The 21,636-nt window shown below is 49.1% G+C and overlaps 5 protein-coding genes across 5 annotated transcripts, besides 6 other annotated features; 2 read left to right on the top strand and 3 right to left on the bottom strand.

Moving 5' to 3' along the window:
* Positions 1-1,262: 1,262 nt before the first annotated feature.
* ACLA_011840 (putative GTPase MTG1) lies at positions 1,263-2,456 on the top strand (the record flags this gene model as incomplete). Its single annotated transcript, XM_001274182.1, has 3 exons — positions 1,263-1,307; positions 1,362-1,646; positions 1,707-2,456. 3 exons carry the CDS (start codon positions 1,263-1,265, stop codon positions 2,454-2,456), a joined length of 1,080 nt encoding a protein of 359 aa, XP_001274183.1.
* Positions 2,457-2,699: 243 nt separating this feature from the next.
* ACLA_011830 (pre-mRNA-splicing factor ISY1) lies at positions 2,700-3,428 on the bottom strand (the record flags this gene model as incomplete). Its single annotated transcript, XM_001274181.1, has 1 exon — positions 2,700-3,428. The coding sequence occupies one exon, from the start codon at positions 3,426-3,428 to the stop codon at positions 2,700-2,702; it is 729 nt and encodes a 242-aa protein (XP_001274182.1).
* Positions 3,429-4,162: 734 nt separating this feature from the next.
* On the bottom strand, positions 4,163-11,618 carry ACLA_011820 (type II myosin; the record flags this gene model as incomplete). The annotated part of the gene is made up of 5 exons (XM_001274180.1): positions 4,163-4,603; positions 4,663-10,657; positions 10,716-10,900; positions 10,959-11,102; positions 11,163-11,618. The coding sequence occupies 5 exons, from the start codon at positions 11,616-11,618 to the stop codon at positions 4,163-4,165; spliced, it is 7,221 nt and encodes a 2,406-aa protein (XP_001274181.1).
* A 1,143-nt stretch (positions 11,619-12,761) lies between these two features.
* Positions 12,762-16,754, top strand: ACLA_011810 (uncharacterized protein; the record flags this gene model as incomplete). The annotated part of the gene is made up of 5 exons (XM_001274179.1): positions 12,762-13,161; positions 13,213-15,177; positions 15,274-16,007; positions 16,061-16,301; positions 16,555-16,754. 5 exons carry the CDS (start codon positions 12,762-12,764, stop codon positions 16,752-16,754), a joined length of 3,540 nt encoding a protein of 1,179 aa, XP_001274180.1.
* Positions 16,755-17,872: 1,118 nt separating this feature from the next.
* Positions 17,873-17,906: a microsatellite.
* Positions 17,874-17,906: a microsatellite.
* A 320-nt stretch (positions 17,907-18,226) lies between these two features.
* Positions 18,227-18,251: a microsatellite.
* Positions 18,252-18,885: 634 nt separating this feature from the next.
* Positions 18,886-18,914: a microsatellite.
* Positions 18,915-19,893: 979 nt separating this feature from the next.
* Positions 19,894-20,035: a microsatellite.
* Positions 19,895-20,090: a microsatellite.
* A 462-nt stretch (positions 20,091-20,552) lies between these two features.
* ACLA_011800 (uncharacterized protein) lies at positions 20,553-20,894 on the bottom strand (the record flags this gene model as incomplete). The annotated part of the gene is made up of 1 exon (XM_001274178.1): positions 20,553-20,894. One exon carries the CDS (start codon positions 20,892-20,894, stop codon positions 20,553-20,555), a length of 342 nt encoding a protein of 113 aa, XP_001274179.1.
* Positions 20,895-21,636: the final 742 nt, after the last annotated feature.

Below are 21,636 nucleotides of genomic sequence, written 5' to 3'. Positions count from 1 at the left end.
CGCTCTGGACCTTAGATGACGTCAGGGCATTGACATATCCGTTTAGGCATCTGGGTGCGTAGAGACTGGTATTTTAAGCATCGAAAAATTGCTCAAGAGATGTATAAACCCAAGGAAGTAATATCAGGATCAATACCTTAGAAATACAAGCTCCCGGTCGGTACTAGATAGAGAGGTGTCGCTGATCCAAGCCTCAATAAGATTGTTGCTGATCGCGATCTGCCAATCACCCTGACCTGACGACTTATACCGCCTGCTTGATGAGGATCTATTATCTTAGCGCGGTTTTTCTGCTTCTAATCGTTGGTGCAGCGCGGCAGAGCAATAGTATAAGACTTCGCTGGTCCAGTATCTTCACACCATCTAGAGGGGTATTTCTGTAAATCGCTTGGTTGGATTCACTAGATTCATCGTTATATCACATTGAAATGGCCTCTACGCTACCCTAGCTCTCTACCGGACCCTCACCAAGCTGCTAATCAGACATCGTTGACCCCACTGTCCGACATCCAGCAGGCCTGGGCTGACGCTGAGTACAAATATGGTGACGAAGCGGAACCTACCCAAGTCGATGTCGATGATAAGGATTATATAGACGTACCAGTATCGTCGGATATGCTCCCACCGGCCACGAACCGTATTTTCGATACCCCTGACGAGGCTCGTGGATATATACAGCACTTCGCCAGGTCGAACGGATACGCAGCCGTCATACGATGTACCAACAAACGACACGGAGTCTTGCATGTTTATCTGGAATGTGACCGGGGCCGACGGCAAGTCAATACGAATTATCGTGGCATGCGCGATACATCGGGATTTCGCCAGAACTGCCCTTTTTCAGTGGTCGTCTCGTGTTTACCAAGCAGTTCATACAAGCTTCGCCTTATCAATGGCGAACATAATCACGAAGCCAGTGACCTTTCAGCTCATCCGCAATATCGCCGCGCTCAACTCGCCGACAAAATGCCCTAGATCGTTCCAACGTTGCAAGCAGGTATCCATGTTCGACAGGTCCTGGAAACCTTGCTCCGTGATGATCCTTCTTGCAGCATTCGGCCCAAGGATCTAAAAAAACCTTCGGCGTCGGCTTCAAATAGAGCGTGATTAGATCTTTGATATCTTTGATCAGAATGTTGGGTGAATAATAGCAATCTTATCTTAAGATAAGAATACACCGCTCTCACCACCGCCTTGAGCTTTCTATGAAAAAGTGGAAGCCGAAATGGGTAAACTCAACATGGATGTCCTTGGGAATGATAATGTCCTCCCCGTTCCTATATCAACTTTCACCTCATCTCGATAATGTGTGAAGATATACCGCTATATGATCTACCACATTTACCTTTGCACTTTCACAGTTGAATGACCGATTCGAGATGGCAGCTAAATTCGTTCCGCGACTGGCGTTTCCCAGCTATGCCTCGATTCCACGATCATACTACCTTGGTCACCACCGAGCCGGGTTGAAGAAGATGCAGAATATGTTGTCTTCGATTGACTATGTTATTGAATGTCGGGACTCTAGAGTCCCAGTGACATCGGTCAACCCCATGTTTGAAGAGGCACTAGGGAAAACAAGACGATTAATCGTTTACACCAAGAGGGACTTGAGCGCGGAGCCTCGGTCAACTACACAACAGCTGGTGAGCTCAGGACTTTTTTCTTCTACAATGATCTAAGCTAATATGTCTGTTTATTTATAGGCCGAGACGACAGTGCGAAAGTTCGATTCGAAGAGTGCCGTATTTTTCGTTAGTTCGTCCTCTCGTCAAGATGTCAGTTCTATCTTGACACATCTACGAAATGATGCCGAAGGACCCGATAAGCTCATTGGATGCCGTGTGATGGTCGTCGGAATGCCAAATGTTGGCAAGTCGACCTTGATTAACAACCTCCGCAATCAAGGCGTAAGGAAGGGCAAGGCCGTGCAAACAGGTGGCCAACCAGGAATCACACGGAAGATTGGAACACCCGTCAAGATCATCGAGCGTGAGGATGGCGCGCATGTCTATGTTCTTGACACCCCAGGAGTGTTCATGCCATATGTGCCAGATGCAGAAAAAATGTTAAAATTGGCGCTCTGTGGTTGCGTCAAGGATTCAGTCATCTCTCCCGTCACCTTGGCGGACTATCTGCTATATCATATCAACTTACATAACCCAGAGCAGTACCAACGGTGGTCGCAGCCAACGAATGAGATATCGCCTCTTCTGAATGACTTCGCACGCCACACCGGTCTCCTTGCCAAAGGTGGCATTCCCAACACTGATCTTGCAGCGTTGCATTTCATTCAGAAGTGGCGATCCGGTGATCTGGGACGCTTTATCCTTGATGATTTACAAGCGGAAGAACGTGATAGACACGAAGGGAAAAGACCCGAAGTGAGCATCAGTATCTCCCAAGCGATCAAGGCGGACCGCATGGCGAGAAAACATTCGGCTTCCGGTTCATAAGTAGAGATATAATAGACATCCTTGTACATTAGAACACATACCGATGGTATCACTAGCGAGCTTTTTCTTTTGCGCGCCCTCGAATGCATGATGCTATGAAACCCGCAAGGGATAAAAGTACAAGATATAACAAAAATCGATGTGAGATGACAAAAGGAAGCTCCATGACGCCTTTGATGAAGAGGAATAGGAAAAGAAAGAAATCAGAAGACACCCAGTGTAGCAACCCAAAACCGCATGCTTTTAGGAGATTTTGTCCAGCAGTCGTCGCCGCCTTCTGTCCACCAGCTCCTCCTGCACTTCTTCCAGCGTCGGTAGCCTCCATTCAACCCCATCGCCAGCATCGCCTGGCAGAGGTTCCCACCCATCGACCCCGCCCTCATCCTTCTTCCCACGCAAGTGCTCAACTGCCTCCTTCTCTTTCTGTCTCTCATATGCAAGCAAGGTTCCATCTTCTTCATCCAATCCGTAGCCAAAGTAGTTCGCATCCACCTTCCTCGTCGCAATATCCCCACCTCGCCCGCGTCCTTCCTCCTCCTCTTCCTCAGGCGGCCGTCGGCCACGTCGCGCTGCCGCCTCAAACATCTCCTTGACACCGGGCAACTCCCTGGCGCGCCCAAAATACCGATAGCCCTTCCCACCACCGGGAATCTCCCGCCCTTCGTCGTCATACACCCGCCCAGAACCACGCATGTAGTTCGGGCCGCCCAGGTTCTTGATCTGCATTTCCCACGCCCATTTCTCGCGCATCAGCTTGTTGATCTCATCGTTGAGGTCGCGGATTTGGTAGTCGCTCAGGCTGAGTTCCTGGATGCGTGTAACCTTCCGTGAGATCTCCTTGAGGACCTGGCCCCGCCATTTCTCGCAGCTGGGGATCGAATCCACGGAGGTGATAGCCTTGGGACGACGCGTGCGCCCGATGTCGATGATTCCGAGGTCCGCGGCCTGTTGCGCCCGGAAGCGGAAGAGCATCGACTGCGCTTTCTCACTGTTTCGCGCCTGTAATGGAGGGTTGAGTGGTTAGTCTACTGATGGTGCTCGATTTTTGACAGTATGCACTGTCACCGATCGAGTGTCGGAAAGAGCTTGCTTGAACTCACCATCTTGAATGACTGGGCGATGAATCAAGTGCAATGGAACTGTCAAAAGAAATGGGAGGTAACCGAGAGCAACAAAGTACTCTGATCAGGTCGTGACAAGCTTGAGCGGAGAGTGGAGAAGGAAGTTGCTCCATCTAAGCGAGCGTCAGGCTAGGCGCGCGGCTAGCCTTGCCACGCTCTCTTCTTCCAGTGCCAGAATCCATTTCTACCCTCAAGAAGCGTGGATATCGTAGTTGACATCGAAACAGTCTATTTACAGTTTTAGGAGGAGATTTCGAGATCTTAATAGCAGAATTAAAATCAACTTTCTACACAAATACTTAAAGCAGGAAGCCACCCCACCCTAATCCGCAATAACCAAGAGGTATGAACATGTTCAATCAGTCAAGGCAAAAGGCAAATCATGTAACACATTACTCCACACATGGAGCATATACACTTGAAAAAGGGGCATCAAACTCATTGCCAAATCATGTAAACATCTTTGACCGATCTGTGACCGTTGTCGTGAGAGGCTCTCTCGAAACGACAAATACACTGGCCCAGCAGCCGAACACACCGAGACAGGCTGCGCAGCAGGATCAACCTGCCAGCCTAAAATACTCCTTACAAAAAGCCCTTGGTGTTACTGGGCATCCTCTGCGGCATTTCACTGGCCCGGAATACGCTGCTGCCTCTTCTGCTTCCAGCATCGCTGAAAGTTACCTGGGGTCTTCCAATGGTGCTTCCTCTCTCAACACGCAGATTCTTCCACCCGTCCAATTCGCGCTCCAGCCTCAAAGCCTTCTCGCGCTCCTCTCGTAGCTCTCTTTCGACTCGACGGATTTGAAGCTGTGCCTCAGAGTCACTTTGTTGGAGCTCCTCGATGTTTCCGAGGAGACGCTCGATCTTCTCACGACCTTTATTGACGTCGTCCTCGAGCTGAGCATTCATCTTATCACGTCGTTCCAGTTGTGCCTGGAAGTCCTTGACCGTACGGTCGATATTGCGCAGCGAGCGTTGCTCCGAACTGTGCTTATTCTCCTGCTCCTCCAGATGGGTTTCCAACTATTTAAAACGATATGTCAGCATTATTCTGGGCACTAGTTGCACTGCGAGATGCCTACCTCCTTGATTCGCTTATGCAGGAATCGAACATCCTGGCTGCCTGTCGAATAACTCTTCGTTTCGAGATCGACGCATCGCAGCTGGGCCTCCTTAAGCTGTTTTTCTAGTGCTGCCTTGTCCTTGAATAGTTGAGTATTTGTCTCCCTTTCCGCGGTGACCTCCTTCTGCATTTCAGTCACGAGCGCCTCGGCTCGTCTCATCTTACCAACGGCAGCAGAGGAAAGATCTTCTTGCTGTGCAAGTTTTGACTTGAGTTCCAGCAGCTCGCGGTCCATGCTAGCAGCATTACGCATAGAAGGATTATCGCCTTTGGCGAGCTCTTCCAACCTTTCGGCAGCCTCAGCCAATCGGGCTTCCAGCATCTTCTTCTCCTTGAACAAGTTGTCTCGCTCTGCCGTAACGTCGTCCACCGATGCTCGCAGGCTTCGCACCTGCGAGAGAAGTGATACAACGCGGCCCTGAGCTTCGTTGTGAGCACTCACAGCCTCATCGCGCGATGTTGTGACGTCCTGCAATGTAATCTCCATTCGAGATTTTTCCTTCGCCCATGTCGAGCTGTTCAGGACTTCGTTATCCCACTTGCTGCGCAAGTCCTCCAGTTCCCCCCGAAGACGAGCATTTTCGCTGCGACCGTTAAGCACCTTCTCTCTTTCCATCTCAAGCTCGTTGTTGAGGGTCGAGAACTCTCTTTGATACTTCATTCTCGTCTGCTCCATTGAAGTCTCCTTATCCTCGATGTCGATTGCGCGCTGGTTTCTATAGTCTTCAAGCTCGTTCTGGAGGCGTTGTTTTGTCTGCAGAGCTCCTTGGAGCTCCGCTGCCTGATCCTCCATTCGCGCTTCGAGCATCTGCGTCTGTCGTTGCAGGTCTTCCACAAGGGCATCAATCTGCTTGCGTTCAGCCATTATCTGTGCACATGTCTCCTCCGCCTCCTGAGCTTGTGATTTGGCGAACTGCTCCGCACGGGTAGACTTGAGCACAGTAATCTCTGCTTGTTCGAGCTTATTGAAGTATTCATCCGCTCGACTCTTATAGAGACTTAGACTTGACGCAAGATCAGCAGACTTGGACGTTTCCGCATCCAGTCGAATCTGCAGATCAGAAAACTCCTGGAGTAGTTGGTTTCGGCTCACGGCGTCCTGCTCCCTGGCGACCTGCAGTTCTTGAGCTTCGGAGCATGCGTCTCGCAGTTCCACCTCAAGAGTGGTCTTTGCTCGCTTGAGTTTTTCAAATTGAGCCTTTGCTTCGGTGAAGTCAGCCATAGCTTCATTGTGAACTCTGAGCAACGATCGTCGAGACTGTTCTTGGGAGTTGATCAAATCATAAAGCTCTTCATGAGATTTAGCCTGAACATCACGCAGCGACAGCTCGCCTGATTGAATGCTTCTCTCAAGGGCCGAGACCTTCTTGGCCGAGTCATCAAGCTGGTCATGCAGACGGCCGTTCTCACGTTCCAGAAGCTGCATCCGTCTGAGAGATGGACTCTCATCCTGCCACATATCTCGATGAGGATTGGCCTGCTCGAGCTGATTCTGGAGATGTCGGTTTTGCATCTCACTTATTTGAAGTTTATTCTGGAGTTCTTCAATTTCGGCCGCAAGATCCATACGCTTCTGGTAGCCAACAGTGTCAACCGTCCGGTCTGACCGACCGGAGTCCATTGCAGCGTCGTTGAGATTCAGTCTTCGGTTCGGTGTAGTCGGTGTAGCGAACTTCTTGACAAGGCCGTTCTCCGAGTTCTTTCTTAAATGCGTCGGGGTACGATTTCCGGCTACCTGGTTTTGGTCAATTTCTTCCAGTAGTGCACGCTTGGAAGAAGAGTAACGTGCATCCAGCTCTTTCATCTCGTCCTCATGGCGGCGACGCATCTCAGCCAGCTGGCTCTCCGCTCGGTTGTACTTCTCTTCTGTTACTTGCAGTTTATTCTGGACGGTATCCAGGAGCTGGGCTAGGTTCACCTTTTCAGCCAGGTCTGGTTGGATGGATTCCCATGAATCTGCAGGCTGATCTGCGACAGGCTCGACGAACTTGTGCAGCACCATCAACTGACGATGCAAGGTTTCGACTTCTTGATTAGCGTTGTCAAGAGAAGTTTGAAGTTTTCGTGTATTCGCCTGAGCTTGGTTTCGCAGCTGTCTCTCGGTCTCCAGGTTTCGGTTTGCCTCCGCCAGTTGAATACCGGCAGTGGACGCGGCTTTCTCGGCGTTGCGACTGGCCTTGTGTTCGCGATTAACCTCATGATTCAGGTCTTCGAGGCTCAAGGACAACTTTTCTTTCTGCTTTTCTAAAGACGTGATGGAGAGCTGCAGATCACCGAGTTGTCGAGTCAGTTTTCTATTGTCTTCTTCTAGTTTGGCCTTCTCCTTCTGCAAGTTTGTGATGCGAAGACGTTGGCTTTCGCTGGCCTTTGAATTAGATCTGGCAATGTCGAGGTTCTTCTGTTGAATCTTGGTCAAGAGGGCTCGGTTATCGTTCTCCGAAGCAGTAAGGCGACCCTTTAGGGTAACCAGCTCCCTTTCCAAGCGCTCCTTGTGCTGATCATGGCGAATGCGGAAGTTCTCCGATTCAGCAATCGCGTTGTCAAGCTCTTGGACTCTAGCTGTGAGACGAGCTCGCTCCGCCTCAATGTCCTCCAGGAGACGTGACTTCTCTTCGAGATCTTTTCGCAGACTGTCAAGGCGCTCATTCGCCTGTTTCTTGGCGTTTCGTTCAACTTCGGCTTCAGCATCTAAGCGAGCACTCTCTACCTTTGTGAATCTATCGCGGAGAGTTATAAGCTCCGTCTGGAGCTCTTTCCGAGATTCCTCAGCAGCGAGTCGGGCTTCAGTGGCACGGCGAAGTGTATCTTGCTGAATGTACATCTCTTTTTCTATGATGATCTTGGACTCGTTCAAGAAGGCGTATTTGTCCCTGAGTTCTTCAAGGGTGTGCTCGGCGAGCATCTGGACATCATCCCTCGATTGTCGCTCGCGGCTCAGATCGGCTTGTGCCTGGAACAATTCGTTCTTCAAGTCCTGAATTTGTTGTTCAAGCAATTTCCTGCTCTGGCCGGCTTCTGCATCCTCTGATATCTTCTCTTCCAAGAGCTTCTTTACATCTGTAACCTCGCGCTCAAGCTGACGTTTTTCCAATTTCATCGCATCTGATTCTGCCTGCAGCTCTCGCAGGCGCGTCTGCATATCATCGTGGCGGCGGGACAGAGATGCCTTCTCAGTCTGCATGGATCGCTTCTCATCTTCATACCTTCTTGCATCATTGCGCAGAACGGAGATTTCACTTTCCTTTCGCCTGAGCATTTCTTCATACCCTGTAGATGTTGAGGAAAGGTCGGAAATTTGCTGCCGAATAGATCGGTTCTCGTCGATCAAGTCTTTGATCTGCTTTTTCGATTGTTCCAGCTCTTGCGATGTTCTTGCCAGCTTGATGTCAAGATCTTGGTCTGTTTTAAGCAATTTGGCCTCTAGCTCTTGGAGTTTCCGATCTTTGAGGCTTAAGTGGCTTTCAAGCATCTTCATGTCTTGCTCTAGGTCTTTGACATGGGCTTCTTTCTCGGCGGAAGAGCTTTCAGCACCCAGCAGCCTGGAGTCCAATTCTTCGAGACGGGCCTGCAGTTCTTGCTTCTCGGATTCTAGTCGTTGAATAATCTCACCTGCCTGTTCCAGCTGTGTAATACGATGGCTAAGCTGCTCATCAGTCTTCTTTTTCGCCGCTATCAGCCCATCTAATTGATCGTCCAGGCTTTCCTGATCCGCGATTGCTCCAGCCAGCTTCTCGCTCAGTTCAATCTCGCGAAGCTGTAGTCTCTTGAAAATCTCTTCCTTGTCAAGAGCCAACGCTCGTTCGCTTTCCAGGATCTGCTGAATTTTATGTATCTCGACCTCCGTTCGACGTCTTTCTTCATCCAGCCTTTGACGTTCAACAATGTCTTGCTGCATCTTCGATTCAAGCTCCTTAATCTTCTCGTCTCTCCTTTTGACCTCATTTGCAGTACGCGTTTCTCCCAGAAGAGGCTTCATTCTTGAGAACAGCCGCCACCAGGGATTTCGTTTCATATCTAGGTAGACATGAAAATTATGCCGAATGATCCTTGTTGCCTCTGCGCGATAGAGACGTTTGTTCGAGATCCGTCGCTGAACAAATCCCCTGGCCGCAGATTGGAATCGAGTCATGATAGTGCGGATGAGCTGATCCCGTTTCTCCTCAAGCTCAGCCAAGACACCAGCACGGAAGAACACTTTTGTTCGACCGACGCGGTACCAGGCCGGGTCTAGGGCGAGTTGTTGCAGCATATTATGAGCAACGCTCTGTCCATCCATGTATCCTTTTGGCAGATTTGGACAGAGAACCTCGTATCTCTGCCTGAATTCAGTAAAGGAAAGGCGGTTTGGAAATCCTGTGCGCGCAATCCTGATACCTTCAAGCACACCATTGCATCGAAGCTGGTCCAAAACAAGAGGAGCATTTAACATCTTGGGGCGCTTCTTGTGATTTGGTATGATGCACCGAACAAAATGGGGATGAGTCTGGTGCAATTGATTCATCAGGCTGGACAACTGCTCCTTGTGTCTCTGTGCCACGGTGCGGAAAAGACCTTTCTTGACTCGACTTCGGGGGAGGTCAAACTCGTCATCAGGGCCACCGCAGTCAGAGAATAGATTGGCAACATGCTCATCCTTTGATGCTCCAAGGAGGCGGGTGACATTGTCGTTCAGAGGATCCTTGTTTTTTTCAAGCCACCCTTGCGTATCGTACTCAACCTCGGCAGCGTAGTGAGTCAGCATGAACCCTTGGCTTAGTCGAGAGGCACGGTATTTAGGTGATCTTCGATCCCACAGCGAGTGAAGCTTGTCGGTAAAAGAGCGATCTGTTGCTTTTGGCATGACGCAATCTTCGTCCAAACACGAAAATATACCAATGGGATTCGTCAGTTCGATCAAATCAATGGTCGGTTGTAAGTCTTTGCCGAAGTCAATGAATTGCCATTCGATTTGCTCTCGCGCATATTCCTCTTGCTCTAAGACGAACATGTGGTGGTTGAAAAATTGCTGCAGTTTTTCGTTCGTATAGTTGATGCAAAGTTGCTCAAAGCTGTTGTTCTCGAAGATTTCGAATCCAGCGATATCCAGAACGCCGATGAAAAAGCTATCGTCACCAGCCATCGTACTGCGGTCCAGACGGCTGTTGATACGATTGACCAGATTTCCAAAGCCGCGCTCGTAAATTCCTTTCGCCAGAGCGTCCAGCGCCAGTCGAACCTGTTCGGGGGTCTGCACCTTCTCCACCCATTCACGACCAGCCTTTACTCTCGGATGGAGCAGCCCTTTAACAAAGGACTCCGGCGCTATACCTAGCAGTTGACAGGCCCTTCCCACACTATTCAAAGAGTCGGGACCCAGAGCGGCTTGATCTGCACGGAGGCTTTCTCTGACAACAGTAATGTTCCCCAAGTGAAGGACAGCTGCGACGGTTCGCAGAATGCACATTTGGTCTTCATCAGAGAATTTCATAACATGGAATGCTTCGATCAACGAATTCCACTCATCCACGTCAGATACCCCAGCGATGCTGTCATTACCATCTCTAGTGTAGGCAAAGTCTTCGATCTGTAGGTCGTCCAGAAGCAAGCTCTCCCGCATCTTGGGATCTGCTCCTTGTAGCAACTGATAGAATATATGGTAATTTCTCTCATGGCCATTGGGTTTCACCACGCGAGATTTCTCAAAAAGATACCAGTTGATAGAAGCACCGGAGATCTGACCGGAGCGGGTGAATTCAATGCGAATAAATTTCCCGAATCGAGAGGAGTTGTTGTTCCTGACAGTTTGGGCATTGCCAAAAGCTTCCAGTATTGGATTCGCTCTCAATATCTGCTGGGACAAAGTAGACAGTTGTTTTGATCCTGAGCGAGCATAGGGAGTATCTGTAGTCGCCACCGCCGCGAGGTATTGGATGACCTTCTTCGTATTCTCTGTTTTACCTGCTCCAGATTCACCGCTGTATGATAGAGTCAGAAACAGCAACGTTACTGGTTTTCCGCCGAATGGGAACATACGTTACTAGGATACTCTGGTTCTGGCCTTCTTCAACCAAATTCCGAAATGCTTCGTCGGCGATGGCGAATATATGGGGCCGAGTCTCTTTTCTGCTGCGGCCCTTGTACATTTTCACATACTCATTTGTGTATATTGGCAACGGGCAGTAGGGGTTAATTGTTACAAGGAACAGCCCGGAGTAGGTCTAGAAGGAGCACATTAGATGGAAAGGTCGCGACACGGGGACCATTCGAGCCACTTACGTAGATCAAGTCCGACTGGTAGCGGGAGTACAGATTGTGTACCACCGAAGCTTCATTCAAATGCGTAAGTTCAGCCATATCATCGGCCTTGTCGAACTTTGCTGGATTGACCTTGTCGACTTGGTCTACTTCCACTTCCCGCTGCTGTGATGACAATCAGCCCCTCGACTTCGGCCCAAATGGCATTCCCATAAAGCTCCGTACCTCTCCATCATCGCTCTGAACCAGTAACCTTCCATTTTCACTTTCTTCTAGGACCAGGCCACGAATGAATGCTTTCTCAGGATGACGTAGCCAGACGTATTTGTTCCCCGAAAAGTCATTGTCCCCTTCCAGACCCCGAATCTCGTCCGCTCCCCGACGCAGCTCTTCTGACCTGATGAATTCGGGTGCGAATGTTCCCGAAGCGGCATCATTCCTCAATGAACTCGACCGCTGTCGAGTCGTAGTTCGTACTAGAGGTGAGGGTGACGATTGCGATATAGACGCTGAGTTGCGAAAATGATTCTTGGCTTCTTCGAACTTCGATGACGACGTTATAATGGCAGATTTTGGCCGTGGACTCCGAGTCTGCGGGCCAGATGACGGTGTTGGAGAAGGAGTTGCCCGACCAAACGGGTTGGCACGCTTCGGTGAAGCATTTAACTGAGAAGGAAGCATTTCTTCGTTAATTCAATAAAGCATTATTCAATGACTGAGGAAATTCGTGATGTAAGTGATGTAACCGAGGTCATGCAGCTCACTGGGCATTAGTACGAGTCACAAACAAAGGGATATTAATCTTCGGAATGATAAGGAAAAAGGTCACAACGTAATATAGATAAAACAAGGAAATTAAGAAGCGTTTCCTCGAGATGCAGAGGAGTTGCAGAAGAGGAGTTCGTGAGTCGCAACAAGATCAAGGCAAGACTAGAGAGGACCCTTGTATGATGGCTTGCCCACCTGCTTGGACCAACACTCTATGAGCGGTAGTATTATTTTGATTCGACCCGCTGTTTGTTTACATCTTGTGGTTCCTCAGGCTGCGGAGAGCTGATCTGGAGCTAGTCCCGACCTGGAAAGGTGCTGTCACGTGGGCTTCCGGCGGCACGAAACTCGATTTCGTCGTGGATTTTGAAGCTGGTGGACATTCGATGCGTATCACATTCTTTGCCTTCCCTATCCTACTAGCCATCACGCGTTTTTCTCGCGGATATTGCCCTCGCTAGTCTCGTCATAATCTCTACTAATAGTCACGATATAAATGCCATGTACAGGTATTAAATGTCAAAAGCCAGAAAGGCATTTGGTTCATGAATTCACAGTTCAAAACATCTCAACGCGAACAAACTTGTTATAAATCGCATGGTGTATGATTCCTGGCTGCGTGTATTCTGTACAGGCCGTGGGCTTACTTATATCAGACATTAGAGCCTCCCAGACCCGTTGACTTTTCTTTCTTTGAACATGTCTCAACATCCAACGCCATCAATGGGCGGCGGTCCACCAAACTACACCCAGCAGTGGCCATCTTCACATCTATATCCATCAACCTCCATGCCTCCTTCACTTCCACCTCATCTACCATTTAATCAGGATACCTCTTCTCCCAATCAACGGCTGGACAACGTTAACTCACCGTTTAAGTTTAATGAGACGGCTAACTTCAATCCGACACCAACTCTTCCTGGGTTAGGGATACCTGGATCCGGCGTGCCTTTCCCTCCGCCACCGCCATTTCCCTTTATGAATCCATTCACATCGACACAGTTTCCTCCGCCTCCGTTTCCGCCCATTCAAATGCCACCATTAAGATATCCTCCAATGCCGATTCACGCGGCAAATCTCCATGGTCTTAGTCGTCCTACCTCGGGTGATCCTTCTTCGCAAACCAACTCGGTTTCTCTGCATGCTGCTGAATTCGGGGCTGCCACAACCCAGGAACGCCTGCAAGATCTAGATCGAGAAGAGGGCGAGCTGACTGATATGGAGGGATCTGTATCAGCCAAACAGAAACCTACGGGTCGAACCGACAGAGGATCACGGATCTCAGCGCTTCAACCAGGAAATACCGCAACTACTTCGGAAGCTCAGCCGGCAAGTGCGGACAAGAAGTTGATAAGTGGTCCTACGGTCCAGGACCGCAATACGAGCATATCTGACCTGGAAGAGGGCGAGGCTTCCTCAACTGAGACGAGCGTATCAAGCAGAGAATCCGGGTCACGTATGGTGTCTTTGGTTTATAGTCGAATAGGAATGCGCTAATCTCGCACAGCATATAACCCTCCCATCTCTGTCGCAGCTGTGCCATCCCCGCCTCATCGCGAAACGGCGCATGGCCCTTCTCCCCCAAAGAAAACGTCTTCGCCATCTTTCAAGAACCAAAAAATTTCGCGGGACAGCCGCAAATCGCCGGCGCAGCTTCGAATTCAAGCACAAGGTGCCCTTTTGAGCCTGGCGCCTCATAATATACGGTACAGTGAACTAGTGGGAGAAGGAATCAACCCCACAGTGCTGAAACAACTGTATGAGGAGGTTGGAATTAGAGTTCTTACACCGCAACCAGACGATGTAGTATCGGCGAGCAAGCCCTCCTCGAAGCCTGTTGGCCTGGAGGGAATCATTCCCGTTGCGGAAGATGATTCAAGCTCGAGCGATAAGCTTGAGGGCCAAGGAGCCCCGAAAAGTCAAGATGACACCCGGCAACAATCGGCTGTGCCAGTGGCAGTCACCGAAACTATCTCCATCCCAGTTGTTACTTCTTTATCCACGTCTGCTGCTAAACCACTTGAAAGAAAGGAGGTTATCGCGCGAATGCTCGCAGCTAAAGCGGCTAAGGCCTCGGTGACATCTTCGACTCCTCGGAGCGAATCTATGAAGGAGGTGTCACCGTCAGAAAGCCCGACATCAACGCCTGTTGAAAAAGCTGCGGCAGTCAGCTCCGAGCGTGAAACACCCACTCTGGAGAAAGAGGTGCGAGTCAGGGAGAAGAACAAAGCTCAGACTGAATTAGCCCGACAGCGGATTGAACAACTCAGGAAGCAAGGTTTGATGAGAAGTCAGCAGAAGATACAATCTGATCCTATCCCTCTTGAAGAGCCGCGGTCAAGCAATGGGGCCAGCCCAACTCCGGTTTCTCAAGCTTCCAACGCACCGCAAATTCAGCACCCATTGCCTGATCGACCACCAGAGCCTGATACTTCTGCTTCATCCCGCATTCCAGGGTTGTTCATGACAGAGTCGGAACCACCTGTCGCCCGCGTCCGAGGCCTGGTAGTTGACTCGACCCCGCAGCCTCATGTCAATCAGCGCAAGCGCCCTAGAGCTTCCGACTTCGACGAGCCTACTCTGATGCCCAAAAGGCCTCAAAACTCTTCAGAAGATAGACTCATCATCGACATCAGTGATGATGAGTTTTATGGGGATGATGAGATTGATGACATGGACATTGATCCTTCGGGAAATACACCGGGAGAAGTTGATTCAACTGGTCCAGAAGGTTCTGTTCGAGCATTTCCTGCTTCAATCGATTTTATTCCGCAGCGGCCAGTTACATCAAACCAAACAATATCCATGTCAGCGACACCTCAAAGTATTCGGAATCATGATCAAGTCGACTTACGGAAGAGGGATCTTGAAATACAAGCGATGCACCGTCGAATTGCTGAACTCGAACAACGAAAAAAGGCGAAGTTAGTCGCAAGTAGAACAGAGTCGCCTCGTCCTTCTGATTTGGTGGTACCATCTCCTGGGGCGAACTCCGCACCAACTGACCACGAAACTCGACATATCAACACCGCTCCTGCGGAGCCTGTAGCTGCCAAAGTTCCTCCTCAGGTAGCTATCGTGCAGGCTGCGTCCGAAGCGATTTCAGCTGTTCCTGCTTCGGATTTCGATATTCCGACGCATCTTCCACCCGGTTCAACTGCCCGCATTGCGGCCATTGTGGACACCAAAGACCTTGAAGAGATGCGCTCGAAATTGTTAAGAAAGAAAGAGATAGAGTCCGGCATTCCCGTTTTGGATGCCGAAATACGAAACTATGAAGCCAGGTTGGCGGACTTCAACAAAGAAGTGGAATTGTTAATTCATGATATTGCAAGAGGGAAAGAAGGAAGACAGCAGCTTCTTGAAGAACTGCGCAGTCTTGATAACGAGTTGAAGGGGCTTACATTGGAAGAGCTACAGGTAGCGCAGCATAAGCTGGAGTCTCAGGAAAATGTCCAAACTTTGGATGAAGGTACGTTACATCTATATCACTTATTTCAGTCCTGCGTACAGGAGCACACCGCGTGCTGTAAGATTCTGAGCTCACATGACCTATAATTTATTCTAGCCTCCATACGTCGCCAAAGTCCGGGGGATGAATATACTCCGTCATTGCCAGATGCCTCCGTGGCCGAGGCGCAGAGCCAAATTGAGCCACGATCTGTTTCAGCATCTCTAGGTGTCCAGAAAGCGCCTCTGGGAGATGCTCCTCTTTCCTCAGACGTGTCGATGGATGCGGGCGAATCACCTGCCGCCATGGAAATAGAAAATGGCATGTCCTCCGCTTCGTCGTCAGATTCTCAAGGATCATCAATGGATGAATCTATCAGTGCCAACGACGAATCTGGCTCTGCTGCCGATGGGGAGGAATCCATGGAATGTGAAACGCCTGAGCTCGAGCCTATCGCGGTCCCAGCCCCTGACAGCGGACCCCCCATTGATCAAAAGACATTGAGCAACGAAAGCACAGTCAACCTTGTGCTTCCAGAGCCTATTTCTACACCACTTACCCCAACTCAGGGGGAGATGGCGCCGGATGGCGTCATTGAAGAAGTTGGGCCACTTGAGAATCACGCATCCCGCGAATCTTCGGTCTCCGAGGCGTATGAGCCTCCGGAACCTGAAGCAGACAAGAGTGACATCGACTCTGCTTATACACCTCGTTTCAGCCCTGTCTCTCCCGGCCCTATGGAGTCCAAGGAGATCTCTCAGGATTCAGAAACTGATCTGCCGCTAATTGGAACGGTCCAGGAATTGGATGCCCAACCCGCAGCTATCACCCACGAAAATGGCACTTTGGATGTGCGGATTACTTGAACTCCAACTTGAAAATAGATAACTGACACTCTTCATAGAATAAGTCTCAACCGGAGAACACTACTCCCAGGTTTACACCCTACCAGAGTCCGCTGAGATACTTCAAAGCCTACCGCTACCACCCCCGATTCACTGAGAATGTTCCAGGCGGCTTTCGATCTCTAACATACAGCCATAATATCGATTCTATGAAGTACCTCTGTCCTTATGAGGCTACAGGTGGTGTCTGCAATGATCGATCATGCGAGTTCCAGCATATCCGGGACATGACTCTTAGCGGTGCGTCGACTGATTCAGACCGAACGATTACAGCATCCCCTTGTCAAATTCCTAGCCATGACAGCCGCACTTGACCCCTTATCTTGTTGCCTTTTTTCCCCCAACTGCCTCTGGGCACATCCCTTTATCCTGCTTCGCTATATTCCTTACGTTTCTCCCCATGCTCCATGCACCGTTGAAGATCACTTTACTTCATGACTTTGGCCAGCTTGTGTTAGGCAAATGCTGACACACAGTGGTATTAATCCAACAGATGACAAGATCCTCGTGCAGATGGGATCGCTTCGAGAGGGCAAGACGCCTGAAGAGAAAGATCAATACATCGCTGGACTGAAACAGATCATCAATGAGATGCGGCGCGACAAGGTGAAGGACTTCAACACTGTGGCCACGGAGATAGCCGCATACCGTAGACGCTTCCTCCAAGATCCCTCCCGAGTTCTGCCCTTGTAATCAGGATCAACATCCTTGATCATTTGCTGGAGGAAAGCTCTTCCTCTGCCAAGGTGAGCCCGTGACATTTATCGACACAAGTGTGTCAACAACCAGCGAAATGAGGGACCGCGGATCACCCTCTTGTTTGCCGCCATTAACAAAGCTTTCATTTTACCACTTTCTGATACCCGAAACTCGCTTCCTCTGTCTTTCATCAGAGCTTTCCTTCGTTCTTTGCCTTGCACTTAATTTTCCTTCTTCTGACGAAGATAAGATGACGCATAATCTCGCTGAGCCCTTCAACCAGGGCATGATCAACATTACTTTGTCAATCTGTGATTATTTGGTCCATGAGAGAGAAGAAAACCGGAGCCTGGAGTTGGTAGGATTTTATCCTTGATTTCCCCTTTTGACGGTGGTCCGTAGGCGAGTTGACCTACGTTTTGGCGGCCCGTCCGGCATTCCCGAAACATACGAGGTCCTGGACTTCTAGCAGGACAGCATCGACCTCTGCAGCGGTGCGTGGACTGATCATTGAGTGCCTGTCTTGGTACAGCGCAGGACAGGCCAGACAAGCAAAGAGTACAGACAGCTGTCATGGGCGTTCAGGGCGGTAGAAGGTACATAGCGATAGTGAATTGTCAAACTCGTTTGCATTCTTGATAACTTTTTTTTGGAACATGGAGTCAATAGTACAAACTCCCTCGGTACACCCATCCTTGCCGTTCCCGCTTGCCGCCTTGCGCCCGGTAGACCATGGAATATCCCGAATGTCGGACCTGGGATCGGACGTCTGAAGGCGCATGGACAGACAGGAGCAGCCAGAGAGGCGCAGGAGTGCAGGACGTGCGTTTGTGTGGAGATTGTAAATCTGGGGCGGTAGGCGTAAGTCATGAGTCCCTCCAATAACACCAGCGACAACAAGAGCGAGAGCAATATCATCCAAATGATATCACGGTCTATCCTCCATCCTCTATTCAAGATATACATATATACCTATGTACAGTAAGATCGAACCCAGTAGACAGATTCTCGAAGCATGGTGCGATGATCCCACTCTGGCGCAAGGGGCTGTGTGTTGAGTACCTACAGAGTACTAGGTACCTAGTCTATCGATCTATCGCTCAGGAAAAAAGGACAAGACAAGACAAGACAAGACAAGACAAGACATCTTGAGTCATGGGCTCTGCAGCATGCAGATCTGAGTCATCGGTCATCGCGTGGTTTTTTTTTTTTTTTTCTTCTTGACTCTTACTTAGACCCTTGCAGTCTTGGTTATTTGTCTTGTCTTATCCTTTGTTGGGGTTTGTGGGGTGTATATTTGATTTGCAGGGCTACCTCTTGCGAGGTCGTATGCGGGGAGATAAAAATAATATCTGGGTATCTGCATGGATATGATACTGGGGTTGCTATTCTTAGGTGTTTTGAGGATGGGATAGTTCTGGTATTTAGGTGATACGGTGACGCTGCTTGGTCTCAAGGTAGACAGTGAGAGAGTGAGAGAGAGAGAGAGAGTGTGTGTGTGTAAGTAGGTACTGACCGTCGTACTTTTGCTATGCGCCGTGAGACGATAATCAGCAGGGTAAATATATATAGTCAACCTAGAACTATATCTTATTCTTCGGGGAGACATATACCTCTAACCTAGGAACGAAGAGAATCTCACATCATACAATTCATAATTCAGGGGGGGGAAAAAAGGATCATTTAGTGCTAACGGTTCCAACGTCTTCATCATGGTTTTCAGCTGACGATTATAGATCTGGCCCCCATCCCAGCTGAACGGTGCGATCAAAGGAAGACAGCGACCTTGGCAAAGGGGCCGACCACGTTGAGCGGCAGAGATGCAGAGACTTGCATGGTATCCTCCTGCTCGATCTATGCCATTGTAACTCATCTACTCTATCGCGATTACCTATCCAGAATAGAATGATGGTATTTAAAGATATCGGGGCAGCTGGCGAAACACCGCCTATCGCGACCCCGCGGAGGTGAGTGTCTCGTCTCGGCTGAGGCTCATGGGTCGGGGTTGGTAACTATGTCTGTGTCTTGTCAGTGTGCAGTTTGAGGTATAGAACTTGTTTCTAGAAGGGTGTTGCATATCCAAGACGATTATTACGAGTTTGGTTGATCTGCAACATCCTAAGCCATAATGATGGTGATGATGATGACGATGATTCAGCATGGTGATTCCAACTGAAACATCTGTCAGTATGAGCATTCTGATGTGGATATGGTGGATGGTTATTGCAGGCAGGACAAGTGGAGAGACTAGAGAGAGTGAATCTACCCATGAGCGGAAATAATAGTGCGTGAGACAAAGATAGACAAGGCTGATTTTCGCCAGAATAGACGGAGTTATTCCCATCCTCTTGGCTCGGATGTATGCCTTGTCCCCTAATTATTCTAATGACGGTTAGACTAGAACACTCCATTCTGATTTTGTAGGATAGCAACTAGTCACTGTATTTAGTGGTAGAGTCGAATCCGGGCGCAACACAGCCCACCCTCGTATTCCCGAACTCGACCAAGTAGGAGTATCTAGATCCACTGCAGAAGGACAAGACGACAACTCGACAAGTAGGGCTGAATCTAGACGAAGCCCGCCCTTTTCCGCCGGCCACAGGGTTGACTGCAATACAAAACCCGACAGAAAGGGCGGTGGAAGAATGGTGGAATGTGGATCGATGGGATGCATGTCATCCTTGTCAAGGATCGACTGCGGCTCGAAACGAGAAATGATGCTAAAGATGCAGTGTTGTAGTGGCTGATCTGCACGACAGGGTTGTTCAATCTTGAATTGATGTGACTCGAGCGATGGAATATTATTATCCTAGGCGATATAGGAGAGTACTGAGCATATTAGAATAATATCGACTAGATTAACCAGTGATCCTCCGTACTTTTAGGGCACGCGGTCTCCATTCTAGGCAGCCCCAGGCAACAAGGCGCCCGGCTACGGAGTATACTGAATTCGGACTACTGTACATCTGGGAAACGCTTGAGAAGCATACTGTGTAGACCATGGCATATTTCTGGCAGAGAACAATGTGATTAAACTCTCAACTCAGTCAGAAAACATCAAACATCTAACAATAAACACAAAAGAAAGAAAGAAAAAAAGGAGAAAATAAAACTGTAGAAAGAAGGAACAGATGAACAGAAGAACAGAAGAACAGAAGAACAGTAGAACAGTAGAACAGTAGAACAGTAGAACAGTAGAACAGTAGAACAGTAGAACAGTAGAACAGTAGAACAGTAGAACAGTAGAACAGTAGAACAGTAGAACAGTAGAACAGTAGAACAGTAGAACAGTAGAACAGTAGAACAGTAGAACAGTAGAACAGTAGAACAAAGAAGCAGATAGCACAACAAAATTCAACAACAAACTCCACTGCCCAAGGCGCAATGTGTTAAGACCGGCTCAACTCATTGCAGCCCCTTCTCCTGTCGCATCATAAGCAGAAGATCCATCAATAGAAACAGTCTATCCCAAGAGACAACCCAAGTCTATACAACCCAAATATGCAAAGAAAACAGAAACAAGATCAAGTGGAGAAAAGAGATCTCCTCCTCCTCGTCCACCCCCCCAAACTCCCATGCCCATGTTCGTTTCATGTTTCATGTTTATGCCGTGTCCATGTTCATTAATACTTCGCTCAAAGTGACCAACTCAAACCAAAATCCAAAATGCGTTGTACAATAGGTAGGCGCAGCCTTCCTGATATTCTGCAAGCACATTGTATGAGCATTGGCCCCCATTATATTCGGCAAAAGGAGCAGTTCTTACCTCAATGTAGTGTCATCAACAAGTCTTCATTTGACTTCACGGCAGCTGGAGCACGCAATGTGCTGGCATATAATGCATTGTGGTTGAACATTGTAGACTTTGGGTCCGTCTCCACACTGGCAACAGATGTACATGTATGTGTTGCTGTAGACTTTGCCCATGTCGATCGCTTGGCCCGCGCGGCCGTTGAAGTAGCTCTCGGGAATGCCTGTGTATGGCAGCGATGGGCTCTGTAGGCCGGCTTCATGAACCATGGGGTGGTGCAATCCTCCTGCAGCAGACGTGCAAGGATATGGAGCCACGTCGTGGCAGTTGTGTAGTGTGTTCATGTTGTTGCTGATGTCCTCAGTAGACCGGAAAGCAGACATGATTGAGATAGATGAGTTGGTTGATATGATGATATGAAATCTCAGATGGTATGAAAGCAAGTACTAGGAGCTTTAAGAGTCTTGTGTCTGTAGAGAAGTGTGGTAGATGATGTTGATGATGAAGGAAAGGAATCCCCCGTGAGGGTTTGAAGCAATCTTTTATATACAATAAGATGAGATCCTCTACAAAGATGATTCACATCAGACAATGAGCAAGGCATATCTTCAGGAGGGTAAAGCCCGTGGCTTCTCCAGGCAAAAGCCCCAGGCCTCAAAAGGCGCCCCATATTCCGCAGCGAATCATCAGTGATGGGACCAGGCAAGCAACCTAGTCAGAGGAGCTTAGCTGATCTGCCTTCGTAGGGAGTCAGAGTACGGAGGTATTCGAAAAAGCCATTAGATAGGATTGCAGTCGATCGATGTGGCTTGGCCTTAGGGCAATTTGGCCCGGAGGGGTCCATCTGTGCCTAGATACCCTCACAACATCAACGCTGAAGTCATACTTTCTTTCTTTCTTTCTTTTTCTTTTTTTATGAATCGGTGTGCAACTCATCTTAGTAGAAGATCAGGATGACCGCAAGAGACAGCATCCATGTTGACTCAGTCCCTCACAAAAGGTCAACTGTCTATGGTCCAAAAGGCGGAACTCAGCAAGGCTTGGACTAGTCGCATTTGCCCGAGTGCCCTCTGTTTCCCGCCCTTTTCACCCTCACCACTTGGCAGGATTGGTATATCTTATTTT

This window comes from Aspergillus clavatus, genomic scaffold, assembly GCF_000002715.2.
Source record: "Aspergillus clavatus NRRL 1 1099423829795 genomic scaffold, whole genome shotgun sequence".
In the NCBI taxonomy this organism is placed as follows: domain Eukaryota; kingdom Fungi; phylum Ascomycota; class Eurotiomycetes; order Eurotiales; family Aspergillaceae; genus Aspergillus; species Aspergillus clavatus.
The sequence above is the reverse complement of the archived record's forward strand: the minus strand, read 5'-3'. Positions and strand labels throughout refer to the sequence as shown.